This window comes from Octodon degus, unplaced genomic scaffold (genome assembly GCF_000260255.1).
Source record: "Octodon degus isolate 3935 unplaced genomic scaffold, OctDeg1.0 scaffold00020, whole genome shotgun sequence".
NCBI classification, from domain to species: Eukaryota; Metazoa; Chordata; class Mammalia; order Rodentia; family Octodontidae; genus Octodon; species Octodon degus.
In genome coordinates this window covers 17,504,336-17,523,579 of record NW_004524596.1, presented here as the reverse complement: position 1 = coordinate 17,523,579, position 19,244 = coordinate 17,504,336, and the positions used below count along the sequence as shown (strand labels likewise).

At 49.3% G+C, this 19,244-nt stretch overlaps 1 protein-coding gene across 2 annotated transcripts in view; it reads right to left on the bottom strand.

The window, feature by feature from the left end:
* Positions 1-19,244, bottom strand: part of Ston1 (stonin 1) — a 54,268-nt gene that overhangs the window by 4,975 nt on the left and 30,049 nt on the right. For both annotated transcript variants that reach the window (XM_012513915.2, XM_023711218.1), the window contains exon 2: positions 4,212-6,176. In XM_012513915.2, the coding sequence (XP_012369369.1) occupies positions 4,212-6,135 (1,924 nt within the window). In that variant the 5' untranslated portion in view covers positions 6,136-6,176. The remainder of the gene's footprint in view (positions 1-4,211; positions 6,177-19,244) is intronic.

Sequence of the window (19,244 nt, the reverse complement as noted above, 5' to 3'; positions counted from 1 at the left end):
TATGGGAAAAAAATTAAAAATAAAATTCTCACTTGGGCTTCTGGCAAGTTTTGACTAGAACAGAGGGATAGCATGGAGGTGGGCATATGGGTCTTCAGTATTTCAATCTATATTTGTTCTCACTCTATCAAGCCCCTACAATGTGCCAGGCCAGGCTCTGCCAAGCTCAAGCGTCATGGCTCTTATAGCTGCCCCGAGGCCTCATGCAGACACAGGCGGAGGTGGCTAGATCGAGGCAGCATGGTGCCGGGGCTAAGTGTGTGACGCTCGCATGGAAGGGGTGTCATAGCTACATTAGTCCACTGAGTGGCTCAGCAGAGTTCTGAGTGCGGCGGACGATGGGAAGGCCCTCCCTGGGTGTGGGTGGCACTACCCAGGAAGCAGGTAGCCTGAAAGAGCTAAAAGGGAAAGGCAGGCTGCTGCCGCTACTGCTGTTATTGTGGCGGCTGCTTGCTGCTGTGCCGTCTCCTGCGTGCCTGCCATGGGCTGTTTCTCACCGGCAATGCCCCTCCACTATGCACGCTACCCTGCCTTGGAACCAGGCAACTATGCACTGGAACCTCCACAAGCTCTAAGGTGAAATAAGCCTCTTCTCCTTCCACTTTGGATGTTGAGTATTTTGCCTCAGCAACTAGAAAAGCAGTAACTAAGACATCAGGGAAATTGTTTCTATCAAAGATTTCTGGTGGGTCACTCAATCTATGCACATACACATGTGTGCACGTTTGTTTTAACGGGGTAAAAAATATTTTCACCGTAGTAACAAATCACCTCACCCTTGTCCTATTGTTCAGAACATCTATATGTCTTGTGTGTTATCTTTTCTTAAATAAATGTATGAGACGACTAATTTCAAAAGCCAGATTAAATTACTGGACCACTGACATAGCTTAAAAGAACATTTTCATCAGAGTATAGCTGTAGGCACAAGAACAAGAGTTTAAAGGATTTCACTTAATTCCTGAAAGACAAATTGCCTTTCATTCCTTACAACCGTTTTTGGTGGAGACTAATAGAATTCTGAGCTGTAAGAGTCACCCAGCAATTAGCCCACACGTGCTCATTAGCGATTTCCTCCACGCGCTCCTAGGGCCGGGCCGGGCGGCCAGGAGGACTCTGCGCTGCTTGCACGGGCTAAGGCAAGCGCTAGCGCCACGCCGCCCGCCCTCCGGGGAGCCCGCCCTCCGGGGAGCCCGCCCTCCGGGGAGCCCGCCCTCCGGGGAGCCCGCCCTCCGGGGAGCCCGCCCTCCGGGGAGCCCGCCCTCCCGGGAGCCCGCCCTCCCGGGAGCCCGCCCTCCCGGGAGCCCGCCCTCCGCGCCTCTCCCAAAGGCTTCGGGCCGCACAGTTCTGCACCCTGACGCCTCAGCTGCCGACCCCGGGTTCGGCCTCCCTGCGGAGGAGCGCGAGGACGCCCCCTGCCCTCCGCGGCCGCGCCGAGGGCCTCGCTGCAGCGCACGCTGCGCACGTGCGTTACTCCGACAGGCGCCACTCGGCTGGAAACCCATTTACCATTATCTAAGCACGTAATTCAGCTACTAAAGGAACTGTGAATGCTGCCAGGCAGAGGTGAGAATGACCCTGGAGATGACCTAATTTGATACCCACATTTTCTAGGAAAAGACTGAGGGAAGTTTTGCAACAAAAAATTGAAGCAAAAATTAAATCCATGTTGAAAGCCTAATACTGCCAAATGCTAGAAGCAAAACCTTTCTTTTTCTAAGAAGCTGGTGAAAGGTAAAACAACATCGTCCTTTCACATTTTGAGGCATTTTTCCTGGCTTTTGAAATCTCTAAATCAGCATCTACTAACGCACCCCCTCGCTCAACCTCGAGTTCAGTGAGAACACGCGTCGCATCCGTCCTCAGCAGGTCTGGGGCTTAACCCGTATTTGTCACATGCATGAATAAAAGGGGAGAGCAAACTATATACACACACTGAACCCCCCGTTAACATTCACATTGAAAAAACGTGAAACTTGGGACGATGAAGGGACAAAATAGTGGGCAAAGCACAAAGCTGTTGTTCGCACATACAAATCTCCCAAAAGGAAACCCACTCATTTGTGTAGCTATTTTATTTAAAGTGGAGGAAAATCCTGTTGTCTCACAGCTGGCCAGCAGCGGGCGCCCTCGAGCCTCGGAAATGCTTATCCACACTCTCCCCGTCTGGGGGATGCGTGGAGGACAACGGATGCCACAGAGCAAAGGAGAACGACCGGCCGTGAGGGCCGGACGGCTGCGCCTTTCGCTCGCCCCTGGGGGCCGCCTGTCACCCTCCCTGGCTAGGCAAGCCCTCGTCTGTCCTGGCGCTCTGCTCCTCCTTCCCCCCTTTTTGCCCCGGTGGACGCCCCTCTTCACACCTGCTCGTGGTGACACTGCCTGTCTCTCCCTAGTCTGAAGGTGACGAGCCACTCCCGGTGGCCAGGCCACACTGCGACGTCCGACAACTCCGCTGTTACAGGAGCACGGCGCTGCCGCCGAGGGAGGGGACCGCCGCCTGGGGCCAGCCGCGCTCTGGCTCCCCGCTCACGAAGGCCCAGGAAGAAAAGCCAGACAAAATTGTAATGAATGCAGAGCACCCTGGCTCATATTTTTCTTTTGGTTTCCTACAAAGTTTTTTTCCAATTGTGTAAGTTTTTCTGAAGCTAACTTGAAGAGGGTTTTTGTATGTTTGTTTGTTTAATTTTAGGGAAGGGGGGCTGGGGAGATGGCTCGGTGGAATAAGTGCTTCTCTGGCCAGCACAAGGGCCTGAGTTCAATCCCCTGTTCTGCCCAAAAAACCATAAATAAATAAATTAAATTTTAGGGAAGGGTCTACAGGGTGTTCAGGGTCTCACTACTAGGTCGGACTCGTAGTGATCTGCCTGTTTACAGCCTCCTAAGAGCTGGGGCGCGCCAGCACACCCAGCCTCAACTACTGTCTCAGAGAGCCCCGGGGGCTGGGCTGGCACAGCAGGCCTGGGGATCAAACCCCCTGCTTGCAGCGCTTAAATCCGCTGAACTATTTGGCCAGCCCTGATGAAGATTGTGTGTGTGTGTGTGTGTGTGTGTGTGTGTATGTTTTTTTTTTTTTTTTTAATGCAGAACTGGGGATTGAACTCAGGAACTGGGGATTGAACTCAGGCCCTTGTGCTTGCCAGGGAAGCGCCTGTTCCACTGAGCCATCTCCCCAGCACCTGATAATATTTTAAAGTCTCTTTTTAAAGAAAATCTTCTCTTCACTAAAAGTCCAATGGCCTGCCAGCTGGTCGCACACAGCAGCCTTCGCGCTGCCGGAGAGGCTGCCTCCTCCCCCAGGAGACTCCACCCTGCGACAGACTCCCCTCAGGCCCACCTTCCCTCCACTTTCCCTTTCCCCTTCCTAATCTGGGCTGTCCCAAGGGGCTTCCACTAGAACAAACCTCAACATAGAGAAGTATGGCTCTAATTTCAAAATTTGCTTTTTCGCTTCATGCCTACTACTAATTTACTGTTCTAAAATAAACACAATGCTGCGATTGTTTTCGAAGTTCTGAACTTCTAGAACTTACAACATTAACAAAATTTAAAATGTCAAGCATTAACTGCCTTTTTAATGTTCACTTTACCTAATTCTAAAACAAGCTGAAGTGGTCAAATGGGTAAATTCAGTCAAAAATCAATTTGGGAAAAAAATGAAAGGCAGTCTTACTGCAAAGAGCAAGGAGTAAAACCCAAAGAACAAGTTATATTGGCTGAGAATACAAAGAAAACTTTAAATATATTCATGGGTAACAGATGTTTTCAGGTAAATTAGTGAATCTAAACTTCGCTAGACACATTTTTAGTATTTGAGGTTGATGCCAAGAAATGCAGGGAGGTAGCTCAGCAGCATAAGCGCCTGCCTGGTAAGCACAAGGTCCTGAGTTTGATCCCTGGTACAAAAAAAAAGAAAAAAAAAAATCCCATGCGGTACATCCACAGGCCCTCCCTCAGCCCCACCACACATGACAAACTCCTAGCCTAGGATGGTAATTCTTATGATCTGAAAAAGATGTGAAATGCTAAACTTGTCTGGTAGAACCGACACGAGAGGAAACAAGCTGCCCTTTGGCCAAGCGTCCCCCCACACCCATCTACGTGAACACAGCCTCTGCTGCCAGGTGGCCATCTGGCTCTGCCCAGCTTCGACCCAGGGGTGGGGGGCACGTAAGCTACGTCACATGAAAATCAACACAGGCCTGCATATTTACTCGAGTTTTTATCAGGAAGCCGCTCTATCTTCCACACCACAGCCCGGTAGGCGCTGTCATATTTTGCCGACCCCACGGTGACCTGAATGACAGCTTCAGATTCAGGTCCGTGCAAATTTCCCAGGCACAGCGGGCGGTTCATCTTGGCCTTCAGGGACTTCTGCCTGTGGAGATTCATGGTCCAGAGGGCCTTGACCCACTGAGACGGGACCGGAAAGTGTATCATGATGTTGTCACAGCACGGCAGGGCCCCGGTGAGCAGGGACCTCTGAAGCGACGGGGCCATGTTGACGAAGGCCTGAAGCTCCACATACGCCCCCTGGACGACCACCACGGACTTCACAGAAAACGGAAGCTCGTCCCCGTGATACAAAGTCTTGAAGCGCATCAGCTCGAACCTGCAGGCATCCAGAGGCACAAACTTAATGATTCTCGTTTGCTCGAAGTCTTGTGCTTTCACACACTTGTGAAAATGGTGGTCGAGAATATCGATCCACTTTTTGTCTGGATCTTTTTCAAAACAGCATTCATCTTGCTTCTGCAGCTGAAGGTCATTCAAGGTTAAAAAGCATTCCACATTCCCACTCACAAAGCACAGGCAGCAAATCTGAGTGATCACGGCGCTTTCAACCAGTTTCCCATCATCCTTTGTGACTTTACCCCAAAAGTTGTCCACAATCTCCAGGGAAAGTTCTTGCTCCTCATAGCTCTTTTTTGGTTTTGAAACAGCTGGCAGCTTTATCAGCTCCTCCTCCACAGTCGTCAGGAAGTCGAGAAAGTCACGGTACTCCAGGGACCCCAACTTCAGCATCTGCTCCACATCTGGCTCATGAACCACTTCCACCTTCGAATGGTATTTCCTCTTCTCTGCATAGGACACATGCTCAATCTTCACAGTATGGATCTTTCCTGCCACACTAAAGCTCTCGACTTTGGGTTCGGACAGCCTGCAATGCGCATCGAGCTGTAACTCTTTGAATGGTTTCTCTAACCCCTTCTCATAGTACATTTGCAAGATTCCACCAGGCACAACTTTCAGAAAAATTGGCCCCCACTGACGGGAAGACATCATGTTCTTCTTCTCAGGAATTCTCAGCATGAAAGACCACCCAGCTCTGGGCTGACTCCTGAAGAGTGTGTGGGGGACAAAGGAAGAGGCAGGGGCTTCAGCACAGGCACCCTGCGCAGACACATTCCCCAGAGGGTCTTGGCTCTCAGCTGACTGGAGGTGTTGAAGCTTCTCACAGATGTAGTTGAGTGAGCATTTATTTAGGCTTTTTTGATCAACAGGCATCCCCTTGTCTCTTGGCGAGAACGTCTTCCTGCCTCCTGGGGGGTCAAAGGTGAACTGAGAAGCGCTGCTTTCTTCTTTCCAAAATGGACTTGAAAACCCACAGTCCTCCTGGAAGTACCGAAACTGGGGAGCATCACTGGGGACCCCTGTGTTTTCAGCCTGCTGAGGGCAAAGTTCCTCTGGAAGACCTACTCTGGGAGCCGGAACTGTGCAAGAGAGCTCAATGGGTAAGAAAGCCTGCGATGAACAGGTTGGCTTAGCAGGCAGAACGGAGGAGGAGCCTGCCGCCGGCAGTGTGAGGGGGCTACTTAAGGAAGACTCTGGAATAGGGTACAGCACGTGAGCTTTAGGCAGGCCGGGAAAACCTGGGAAGTCTTTGGTCGGTGTAGAAAGAGGAGAATTACTTGGTGGTCCTGGACTGAAGTAAAAATCGACCATGGGAGAAGACAGAGGGGTGCTGCTGGTGGAGGATGGCCCACTGGGCAGCTCCTTGAGGCCAGGAAGGCTCAGCTTCAGGCCGTTAGGTCTACAGGCGCCTGGGTTCTCCAGGGGGAAGCTCCTTGACTTCGGAGACTGAAAAGTGGAGTCGTCGTCAAAAGTGACCCAGCTGCCTGGGTTCGTGGAACACATTTTCGAGGTTAGGTCGTTAGAAGGGGTCAGATTCGTTGTCTCTGTTAAGAGAAAGAGAAAACAAGAACAGTAAGCAAAAGGGAAAAAAAAAAACCACACACTGTTCCCTGCCCCAGGGGTACATGGCTATAACCCCAGCTACTTGGGAGCATGAAGTCTGAGAATCAGAAGTTCAAGACCAGCCTGGGCAATTTAGTAAGGCCCTGTCTGTCTCAAAATAAAAAATACAAAGGGTTGTCGATGTAGCTGAGTATGAGGGTCCTGAATTCAATCCCAGTACAGCTAAAAAGAAAAATTGTACTTCTTTAGCTCTCAGAAATACATGGGTGTAAAAGCACAATATATCCTAAATGTGAAGAAATGCTTAAAAAACAGGAACTCTTTCAATGGCTGAATGAACCTTTTAAACAATAACCCACTAGGTGCTATTCACCAGAGACTCATTTTGGCCTTAAGAACACACACACTGGAAGCTGGGGAGGCTCAGTGGCATAAGCACCTGCCCAGCAAGTGCAAGGTCCCAAGTTCAATCCCTGGTACCACATGCCGTGCCAGCCCCGGAACTCCAGATGTACTGTGCCAGCCCCAAACCAGGCATGGTGGTGCATGCCTATAATTCCAGGACTGGGGAGGATGAGACAGGAGAATCACTATGAGTCCAAGCTGCATAGCAAGACCCTGTATCAAAGTAAAAAAGAGCACACACACTGAAAGAGGAGGGCAGGAGAGGATGCTCTATGCAGATAAAAACCAGTATAGAGCAGGGAGGCCATGATACCATTTGAATGTGGAACATACCCAATGGCACTCTGTGGAGGCCTCGACCTCAGCTCCTGGGTCACCAGGAGGCGGTGGAGACATCAGAAGGAGGGGCCGCAAGGGAGGAAATCAGATCGGGGCGCCCTGAAGGGGCTCTGGAACCCCCCCAAGGAAGCCTTTCTTCTATTTAAGTTGATTACCTCAGGTTGTTTTTTACAGTAACAGAAAGCTAGCTGAGGGGGCATTCTTAGATCCAAAACATAAACCTCAAGTCAAAAACTGTTACAAGACACTAATAGAGGCATTTTATAATGATAAAATGGCCAATTTATAAGGAAGATGTAGTAATTACAAATGCGTATGAACATGACTTCAGAGCACCAAAATACATGAAGCAAACCTTGACAGAAATGAAGGATGAAATAACCAATCACTCAGAGAGTTAAGCATTCCTCTTTTAACAGCAAATATGACATCCAGATGGAAGATGAATAAGAAAACAAAGAACTGTAACAACACTAAGACCAAATGGACCCAGTCAGACACAGAACATTCTATTCATCTGTCACAAGATGAATGCACATTCTTCTCAAGCATACACAGAATACTTGCCGGCACAAACCCTGCTGGGTCACAGCACAAGTCTTAAATTTAAGAGGGTTTGCAGTCAGGCAAATATCTCTGCCAACCAGAATGGAATTCAACTTTACAAATCAGGGTGTCTATTAAGACAAGTGAAGATAAGAAACAGTGTAACAGAACTTAGAGTGAAAGCAGTACTAAAAAGAAAGTTGCTGGCCATAAATGCTTCCACAGCGGGAGCAGTTACAACAGTTAGAATAACTTAGAAGAAATGGGTGAATTCCTAGACACAGACAGCTACCAACCCTGAGTCACACTGCTTGCTGCAGCAGTCTGCAGACCAGTACTGAGCCATAAAGGAAGAGAAGATCTGAACAGACTAGTAGCTAGCAAGAAGAGTGACTCAGTGAAGAACGCAACAAAAGCTCGGGACCAGACGGCGTCACAGCTGAGCTCTACCCAGCACTCACAAAAGAATTACTGCCAATCTTTTTTAAACTCCTAAAATAAGGGAGAGAATAGTTGCAAGTTCATTTTATAAGGCCAGCGGCACTCTGATACCCTAGCCAAGAAAAGAAAACTCCAGGCCAACACCCTTCAAGAACACAAATGCAAAAAGCCTCAAGGAAATACAGTATTTGGAAACCAAATTTGACAACAAATTAAGATAATTCGGCTGCTTCAACAAAGCAGTCAGGCTCAGCTTGCTGTGGTTCGATCCCCACAACTCAAGCCAGCCAAACCTGCCCTGAAGGCATTCGGAGAAAAAAAAAAAAAAAAGAAAGAAAGAAAACCAAGATGATTCTATGCCATAACCAAGTGGAGTTTATCCCTGAGAGGCAAGGATGGTTCAATACATGAAAATCAATCAATATATCACATTAACATAGCAAAGAACAAAAACATTTGACTGAAGGTAACATCCTTTCTTGACAAAAAGACTCAACAAACTCGGAATACAAAACAATTACCTCAGTGTAATTTCTGTTTATGAAAAGCCCATAGCTAGCATCATCCTCAACCCCGAAAGTCTCAAAGACTTACTCTAAGATCAGAAAAAAGCATTAGAATTCAACACTGGGGAAATTAAGCAATAAAAAGAAAGAAAAGGCATCCTAACAAAAGAAACAATTAAAATTATCACTATGAACAGATTACATGATCTTATATGTAGAAAGCCCTCAAAATTACACACACATGAAAAATTTTTTCAAAACCTGTTAGAACCAAAAAGCAAACTAGGCAAAATTTCAACGGACATTAAAAAAAAAAAATCCAGTTATATTTACATATATCAACAACAAATTATCCAAAACAAAAATTAAAATAATCTCATGCACCACAATATCAAAAAAGTACTTAGAGGGCCAGGTGGATAGCTCAGTAGAATAAGTGCTTGCCTGGCAAGCACAGGGTCCTGAGTTCAATCCCTGGTACCACAAAAAAAAAAAAAAGTACTTAGGAATAAACATAACCAAAGAGGTGAAAGAGATGCACACTGAAAACTACAAAATGTCACTTTCAAAAATTAGTTGTTCATAGATTGGAAAACTGAAAATTGTTAAAAGCACCCACACCACCCAAAGCAATCTATATATTCAATGCAATTCTATCATAATATGGATGACATTTTTCTAGATGTAGAAAAAAATCCTGAAATTCATATGTAACCAGAAAGAACCTCCAAATAATCTTTTTCTCTAGAGAGAAAAAAAAGCTGAAGGATTCAACTAACTTATTTCAAAACATATCATAAAGTTCAGACAATCAAAACAGCATAACACTAGCATAAAAGCAGGCATAGAGACCAAAGGAATAGCTTATACACTTCAGAAAGCAAGCCATGATCAAATATTCCCTGAGAAGGGTGCCAGCCATACACAAGAGCGCAAAGGAGTCTCCCTCGACAGATTATTCAGAAACTAGAAATGCACATGTAAAACTAGACACTTAAACCACACTCCAAAATCAAGTCAAGGGCTGGCAAGATAGCTCACTGTACTAAGCAACTGCTTAGGCAAGGGTAGGGACTGGGGTTTGATCCCCAGCACCACATGCCACACCAGCCACACACCGCCCCTCTCCCCACGGTGCACTGAGCCAGCCACCAAGACTGGGCATGGTGGTGTACACCTGTAATCCCAGTGCCGGGGAGGTTGAAAATAGGAGGATTACTATAAGTCCAATCCATGTAGTGAGACTCTACCAAATACATAAGAAATAAATCAAGTCTTTAGATAGAAGACTTAAATATAAGCTGTAACAATGTAAAAATCCTAGGGAAAAAAAGCAGGAATTTTTCATAGCAATGGTTTTAGCAATGATTGCTTGGGTATAGCGCGGAAATAAAACACACAAGCAAGACTGCATCCAATCAGAAATCTGTACCCAGCAAAGGAAACAAATACAACTGGAGAAAGTATGTGCAAGCCATACACTGAAGGAAGATGAAATAAGATATATAAGGGACTCAACTCAATAGCAAGAAAACAAATAACTCAACTTAGAAATGGCCAAACGACTTAGACATGCTCCAAAGAAGGCAAACAAGGGCCAGCACGTACGAGAGAAGATGCTCAGCATCGCTCAGCCCTGGGGAAACACAAATCAAACCACAAGTACCACCTCCCATCTGCTAGAACAACCACGAGGGAAACTATGCAGACAAAGGGAAGCCACAAATGGTGGCAAGGATGTGGGGAAACTGGAGCCTTGCACAACACTGAGAACGTAACACGGTCAGCCGCTGTGGAGAATGGAAATTCCTCCAACAAAAAGAAAACCACCCCATGGGCAACAGAACAACCCACCTCTGGGCACTTAGGCAAAAGCACTAAAGGCAGGAGCCACATGTGGCTCCCAGAACTGCTGGAGCCTGACACAGGGCAGATCAAAAGTTCAAGCCCAGCCTGGGCAAATCAGTAACTTAGACTCTGTGTCAAATTAAAATTAAAAACAAAAACAACAACAAAAAAATGCCTTGGATGTCACTCTACATGAAGGCTCCAGGGTTCAACCCCTCGCACTACAAACCACCCGAAAACAGGGATCGTCGGCATAGCCACTGTCACTGCACAGTCAGCAGGTGACAACATCTAAACGTGCCCCGATGGATAAACCGTAAGTGTAGTGTGTGCACACCGTGGAATGTTCTTCAGCGCTAAAAAGAAAGGAAATTCTGACACACGCTCCCGCGTAGATTCAGCCTCGTGCACTGTAGGCGAAGCAAAGCAAGCCCGGCCCACCCACCAAGACGCGCGTTGCGCGCCTCTGCTTACACCAGCTGTCTAAAGAAGCCAAACTCGTGAGAAAGAAAGTAAGTGCCGGCTGTCGGTGACGCTGGGGGAGCAACTGAGGAGTTCAGCGGTGCTGAGTCCCAGCCACGCAAATGAAGACTCTAGGGATCTGCTGTACAGTAACATGATATTAATACTGTACTGTACACTTAAAAATTGGTTACAAAGGTGGAGCTCATGGAGTTTTGCCTCAACTGAAAAAAACTGTCATGTGTGATCTGTAATCAAATCATGAAGTCTTTGGTTGAGTAATCACTAGGTAACCAGAACTTGCTGGTGCTGTGGAAGACACAGGAGAAAAACTAAAAATTCATTTTAAAATGATCTTAAAATCCACCAGCAGCCAAAGTGATGCGAGGTTTATAGTTTAAAAACATTCTGAAATTCATGATCTTGTTGATCAAGATGACCTGTAGGGCTGGTGAGATGGCTCAGTGGTCTAAAGCACCTACTTAGAACAAGTTTAGCAAACAACAGGGACCACAGTTCAATCCCCCAGCACCACATGCCAGCCAGCCCCGCCCCCAGGTGGGCTGAGCTGGCCACACACACACAAAAATAAATAAAAAAAAAAAAAAAAAAAAAAAAAAAAAAGGATGGCCTGTGAAGTCTGGAGTATTCTGCCTGTGTCATAGCAAAGATTCCTTGGGTGTAGCTCCGCGGCCCAAATCATCCAGCCAGAGACAGATAGAATCAGGCTTTTAAAAAAATATCAGCTTTATTGAGATATAATTCACCATAAAATCCACCTTAAAAAAAAAAAGTACAGTGCAGCAGTTTGCAGTATATGGACAAAGTTATGCAGGCATCACCACCAGGATCTCATTCCAGAATGTTCTCCTCCCCACCCCAATAAACCCCCGGCCTGCCCCCTCCCTCCAGGCCCTGACAGCCACTTAATCTGGTTTCTGCCTCCGTGAACTTGCCTTTTCTGGCCACCTCCCAGCAGGGGGTCATACAGCGGAAGGCCTCTTGGGCCTGGCTCCCCCCACCACGCTTCCATGGAGCATGTGTGATCCAGCGCTTCGTTCCATTTTACGATTGAATCACATTCCATGTGTGGCTGTACCTCGCTCTGTGAATCCTTTCGGCATGGCAGACACGTGGCCTGTTTCACATCTCAGCTTTTTTGCAGATAATGTTGCTAAGAAAGCCTGCATGTTAGTTTTGCAGCCCACTTCTCTTGAGTATACACCTCCGTGTGGGAATCGCTGGGGCGTGAACAGTCGATGCTGTCCAATCTGACTGGACAACAGGCTAAGCTGAAATGACTCGAAGGACACCAGAGGCAATGAGGCGTGTGGACCACGCAGTGTGGAGCAGAGGGGCTTCTTTAGTTTTTGCTTTTTGACAAACTCAACTTCATAAGCCAGGCAAAGAAATCCATCCCATTACTTCATACCAGCCCCAAGCTTTTTAAAATCACAACTTACAAACAACAATCGGCAACCTTAGACCCCAAATCCATGCAGTCTACCCAGAGGGCACTCAGCCAGGGTGATGAGAGCTCCATGCACCCAAGCGGCAGGCGCCACATCCGCTAAGGCCCCAGACCTCTGTCCCTGCGCCAAAGGCAGGCACGTGATGCACTCTGCATGGGCAGCCGAGGCCCTGGCTCCTCCCTCAAGGGCGGTTTTGTTCCGCCTTTTGCCTTCCTCTCTCCCTCTAGCTGACTGCCCTTCCCCTTTCAGCCTGGGCCTTGGCACACTGCACGTGCGTGGTGCCAGGATTGGGACCTCTTTCTCCCAGAGGGCTCTAAGTCCAACCACTGGCAGAGCGCTGCAGTAGTGACATCTCATTGAAACCTCCCAACACTCAAGAGCCAACCCAGTGCTTGGACATTGACTTCAGGGCCAGAGTCCAGTCATTGTGGAGTTGGGAACCCACGGCCCTGGCTGCCCACCATGTCATCTCACCCACAGGCCCCGAGTCCCCCAGTCTGAGGCTCTGGCTCTTCCCGCAGCCCTGGACCCCGCCCACCTTGCAAGTGGGTCAGCCTCTCCAGTCTGTCTTCAGTCCATCTAGATTTTGCTGACATCTTCAGAAAACAATTCCACAGGCTGACAAGATAGCTCAAGAGTCCAAAGCAGCTGCTTATGCAAGCTTAGACAAGCGCAGGGACCACAGTTCGATCCCTGGCACCACATGATGTGCCAGCCCTGCCCCCAGAGTGGGCTGAGCCTTCCACACACACACACACACACACACACACACACACACACACACTCTCTCTCTCCAGGCAATGCTGAGCCAGGGCCAGACATCAAGACCCAGAGTGAAACACACAGAGAAGAAAGGAAAATGTATTGTCATGGAATTTCCTAAAGAACCATTTCTGAGGAAGATTTATTTATTTATTTATTTATTTGGTACAGGGTCTCTCAGACTCATGATCCTCCTGTCTCAGCTCACCAGTGCTGGGATTACAGGTGGGCACCAGCATACTCGGTCTTGGTGGCCAGCTTGGCAAGGGCTGGCATGGCGTGCGGTACTGGGGATTGAGCCCAAATCTCTGCTCCTGCTAGGCAGACACTTAGACCACCGAGCTATCTCCCCAGCCTCTGAGGAAGACTTTTAAGGAGAACATCTGCTTTCCTTTGAGATGGTTAATAGTTATTTACAGCTGTGTGATTGGAAAGCGGTATCAGAACGCAGTGAGTCCTACACTGTTGGCGGGAGTAGTACAAGCACTGCCGAAGTCAGTATGGAGGGAATACAGAAAAACTAAAATAGGGCCGGCTGAATAGCTCAGCAGATTAAAGCGCCTGCAAGCAGGCAAGGGGGCCAGGGGTTCGATCCCCCGGGGTGCACTGAGACAGCAATTGAGACTGGGCGTGGTGGCGTGTGCCTGTAATCCCAGCTCTTGGGAGGCTGAAAATAGGAGGTTCACTACGAGTCCGATCCAGTAGTGAGACCCTGAACACCCTGTAGACCCTTCCCTAAAATACAAAAAGAAAAAGAAAAAAGAAGCTCCACTTGACCCAGCTACCCCTCTCCTAGGCGTCTTCCGGCAACAGTGGAAGGCCTCACCTCACACAGAGACACGGACACTCATGTTTACAGCAGCAGAAGCAACACACATGACGGCAACGTGGCGCGCTCGCCTGCCGTAAGGAAGGCCGAACTTGGGTCATCCGTAGGACCACGGAGGCACTGGAGACCGTAAGTGTAAGTGACACAGTCAGGCACAGCTGCTTCGTCTCGCAGTGCTGCTCTTAAAGAGGAAACCAGGGTGAAGACAGCAGCAAAACGGAAGGCAGACAGAGGGACGGAGGGGAGGAAGGATCGAGAGATGGCGGTGGAAGGAAGGAGAAGAAGAAACTGGGGTATGCTGTGTGCTTGTACAACCCCACACGAGAAGGTAAACTTTACACACTACATATGGGTACTAATAAACTAAATTTTAAAGTAAAATGAGGTGAAAAAAGAATATACTTCATTCAGGAACAAACTAGGAGTGGACGTCTAGTGGAGCAGGTGGACGTGAGAAGCCAACCTCAGCCTGAGGGACCATGGCCTGTGGAAGCCCGCACACGCCTGGACGCAGCAAGAGGCTGGCGAGCCCCTCTTGCCAGAAGTATGAAACGTGCCCAAGGTGAGCTGGCAGCAGAGAGGACGAGGCCACAGCAGAGAGGCCACGGTAGAGCGGCCACAGCAGAGAAGACGAGACCACGGCAAACACGCATGAAGGCTGGGCTTGCCCACCTTCCTATAGTCAGCCCTCCTCCTTCCACCTGAGGAACATCAGAGATCTAGAAGGACTACTACGGAGATGGCCATGAACTGGCCCCACATTACCTAACAAAGTAAATCACAAATAGCAATACCTTAAACAGTACTTAAAGCATTATAATAAACCTTATGAATAAGAAGCAGTGGTATGAAAAAGTGGCCTCACCAAAAAGAACTGAGGATAAAACCTTTCTATTCATCATAGGAAAATGTCATATATTCTTGGAGTCAGAGGAAAGCCTTGTCAAGAGGAATTGTGATTACTTTCCACTCGTCCTACAAATGCCTGACATAATTTCAAATCTCAATACTTTTCATTAAGTAATTTGGCCTTTGTAGTTTTCTCAGGATATATCTATATACCGTCTTCCAGTTCGAAGAACCACTGAATTTTAGAGGTAGAAAGAAACTGGAGGATTCTGCCCACTTAACCAGACTAACAAACATTTAGAAAATGCTCCTGGCATGCCAGGGGCTGGCTGGGCACCATCTCACTTACTACCCACAAGTCACCATTTTGTACCAGGAGGAGCTGAAGTGCAGACAAGTGAAACTACTCACCTAAAGACACACAGCCAGTTAAGAGCCAAAGCCTGAACTCTGAGCAGGTTGATCTGATCCCGAAGTCCAGCACCCCTGGGGCCCAGGAAGCACTGGTGACCCCCTGGCGTCACACGTCCTGCGGTTTCTGAGCACTTGCACTCCTAGCCCCCTTTAAGAAATGTTAACCCTTTTTTTTTTTTCAGCACCAGGGATTGAACTCAGGACTTTGCGCTCCCCAGGCAGGCACTGTGCCACTGAGCTATCACCCTGGCCCATCTCCCCACCCCCACCCATTTGAGGAAACAGCACCAGAGTGCTCACTTGGGCACTAAAATAACAGCACTAGGGCCAGGGATGAAGCACATCGCCTGCCTGGCAAGTGAGAGACCCTGAGTTTGATTTCTGGAACTAAAACAATACTTGGAAAAAAACAAAACAAAACAAGCAAACAGCACCAAGCTAGCAGCATCCCTCCCTCCCTGGAGGCAGGAGCTATCTAAGCAGGGCGGAGCGAGCTCTCAGCCAAGCAGAACCTGTTTCCCCACCGAGGCCACCACTCACATCTGCCTGGACGCCAGGCTGCGGGACCATGAAGCTGCGGGATCTTCCCTCGAGGAGGCTGCCCAAGGACAGCTGGCACCGATCGGTCACCCCTGAGCATGGCTTCCACACAGCCGGCCCTATTTCCGACCCTCCCTGTCGGCCTCGGCTGGCTCTCCCACCCCGACCAACTTGCCCAAGCTGCGGTCGGCAGGAGTCATGGGGGCCTCGCTCCCCTGCAGCCGGCCTGCTGTGCTGCTGGATTCTCTGGGCACTGTCTGGGTCCCCCCTGCACACCAGCCTCCAACCTCCTCCACGCTACTGCTTCTCCTTTGCTTTTTCAGAGACCATTCTACGAAATGTACATCGGAAGCTCTACCTTCTCCCATGGACTGCTGAAATCTGACTGGATGTGTTGGGCTGGAGAAGCAGCGACCCGGGCTGTTTTCACTCGAAGACTTTGCCCCCGCTTCAGTGTGTGTGTGAGAGAGGAGAACATCCTCTAATATGGTCCTCACATCTGGTTCTCTCCATTCGCCAGATGTTGAGGGCGGGCCGTGCCGAGGAGGTGCTCGGCAGAGCGCCAGGTCCTCACCAAACCCCCGAGGGCCCCTGGCCTCTGCCCCAAGCCAGCAGGCCCGGGTGGGCCGAAGCCTCCTCAGCCTCAGGAGCACACATGCAGTCACAGGAACGAGCTGGCCCTCACACACGGCTGAAGTCAGTCTTCTATGCCTGCGACCTTCTCCTCCAGAATGGTGCTGCAGAGTCCATGACGTGAGACTGTCTCACGTCAGAACCTGAGCTGCTCCCCGCACGTGGAATCCTCAGACTCCTCCAGAGCAACTCAGCAACTAGACCCGAGCTGCATGCGCACGGCCCTGCCTTCTCTGGTACAGTTGAGGTCCGCAGCCCAGATACCTCACCGCTATTCCCAAATGCGTATCAGGGAAGCGAAGCCAAAATCAGGCAGGCAGGTGTGTAAAGGCCCATGGTGAAGAGTAGCTTTCAGGGGGGCAGCGCCGGGAATGGAGCCTGGAGGGCGAATGTGCCAGGCCAGTGCTCGGCCACTCGGCGGCCCCCGGGCCAGGAGTCCTAAGTTTTGGCACCCGAGGATTTCAAGCGTTATTCTGATAGAAGTTTTCCCTTTCAAGAGGAAAGCATCTGTGTGAGACAGAGAGGAAACATAAGATTTTGAGGAAAACAAAAACCCTGTCCACGGGGGCCATGGAGAAGGGTCCCCAGGCTGCCCGAGCCATGCTATGAACACGTATGTTCCGCAGCCCATAACGTTCAATCACAAACATGTGTGGTATTTAGCTCAGCCGTGTGACAGGAAATACCATCTGTAAAATATTAAACCTCAGCATAAGCTGCTCGCACCTTCAAATCTCATCAGCACTGCTTCCAGCTCAACGAACGGCCCAGGCCCTCCCTGTGACAGTTCATCTTCCACTTTCTGGCATGAATTTGGGTCCTGATTATTTAAAACTCATTTCGCCATGTGTCCATTTCCTTAATTTCAAACTAGTGACCGAATTCCAGGCAGGCCCCGAGTGGGCTTCTTGACCAGACCCAGCGCCCGCGCATGACAGTGCCCCCTTAGGATGCCTGCCTGAGACAGGCATGGCTGCCTGAAGAGTTCACCAGCTCACCAGCCCCTCAAGACAGACAGGATCCCTGCCCAGGCTCGGAAGAAGGCGGGCAAGAACCTGGATAAGTGCCAGCCCGAGGTCCAAGCAGGTGCTGTGCCAAGCGAGCCTGCTTCCGCTCTGTGTCATCTTTCGCTTCCCGACCCCACAGCAACCTAAGTCCCTTCTCCACACATCGAAGTGAGTTAGCTCACACCTGACGCTTCTCCCCACTGCAACAGCCATTACCAATGAAAATCTCTCCTCATAGCTTCAGTGTCAGGCTCTGTTTACCTCTCACAGGGGGATGAACGCACACTGGCCAACAGATCAAAGCCTCAGCCAAAGAAACCTGATTTTAAGTTTTGATCCTGGGTTTCGTTTGTTTTGTGGAGCTGGAGCTCAAACCCAGGGCCTTGTGTGTACTTCCAGCCCTAAATTTTTCTTCCAGTTACCACAGCATCTTATGGCGTATCCACACCATGTTTGTTTGTTTTTTTAATTTTTATTTTATTTTTTTAATTTTTTTTTTTTTACATTTGTTTATGTGTGTATGTGTGTGTATGTGGCCAGCTCAACCCACCAGGGGGCGGGGCTGGCTGGCATGTGGTGCTGGGGGATCGAACCGCGGTCCCTGTGCTTTGCCAAGCTTGTTCCAAGTAGGTGCTTTAGACCACTGAGCCATCTCACCAGCCCCCCACGCCATGTTCTTAACACTGCCATAGATGCTACAGAAACTGGGTAAGCAAGCAGCAGTCTCTCAGCCTGTTTCCTCGCCTATAAAAGGGCAGCATTCATATCCCCTCGTATTAAGCTGCTCCGCGGCAGGTACCCCGCTGGGCTACTTTCCCTTCTCTTGCTTTCTGTTCCCCGCTGCTCCTGCTCTAGCCTTTCAAACACACACCCTCTCTACTCAAAAGGAAGTTACAGAGCCCTAGCCCTGGAGCTGGAGAAACACAAGGAACCTGCGATGACTCCATTTCTAGAACCTGTCTCTGTCCTGCCTAACTTACAGACAGTCCCTTTACGAGGTGTGGTCAAATACTTAGCGAATGCTGCTGCCAAGTGCCATCAGCCCGAGCAGGCTCGTGAGCAGGACGACGTGCCCTCACCCACCCTGTGCACAAGGCTCAGCACACCCAACTTCTGACTCTTCTCCAAATCAAAGTGGTCACAAGACATGAGTACTCGAATGGACCCAGGGCATGGGAGCAGTCGTAACACTGCGGCTAGGACCTGCACAAAGGAGGACTTCCAGAACTACTTCAGACGGTGGCAGGAAGACTGGGATAAACACGCTGGAAGAGAAACTGAATACTGCGAGTGGGGCAGACAGCAAAGTGTCTTTTACTGTAATAAGACTTTTAAACACAAACCACCTTTTCTGACCATATCTCATATGACCATGCCTGTGCCCAGCCCTGGGATCGGATCCTGTCCCCTTAATCCCCTGAGCGGGATTCTCCCGTTATGATCTGAATGTTTGTGTCCCCACAAAATTCCCATGCTACTAACCCAATGCCAGAGTAACTGCAGGTAAAGCTGGATTTGGAGAGGTCGATGGGCGACGGAGGGGAGTCCTCCCAAATCCTATGGGATTTGTGGCCCCATAGGAGAAGAACACAGATGTGCTTGCTCATTTTGTCCCTGGAGATCACAGGAGAAGCATATGGTTTCCAGCCTGGAACCCCACCTCGACCCCATGATGTCAACACTTTGGCCTCAGCCACCAACGCCTGGAAAACAGCATCTCTCAAAATAGAAAAAAGGACCCAGGATGAGTGCACTGGGGAAGTCACAGGTGATAGGGGCAAGAGGTGTCCTCCTGGAAAACACAAACTGGACCCTGAGGTTCCCACAAGCCACCAGCAGGGGGCAGAAACTCACAGCTTCCTCCAGAACCCGCGTGGCAGTGTGCTTCAGAGCCCTGTAACCCACAGCCAGAGCCCCCACCCACCTTAATACTGGACATGGTGTTGTCTGGTTCTGTTGCCAGCCTCTCTGCAGGACTCTGGCTGCCTGCCTCTGG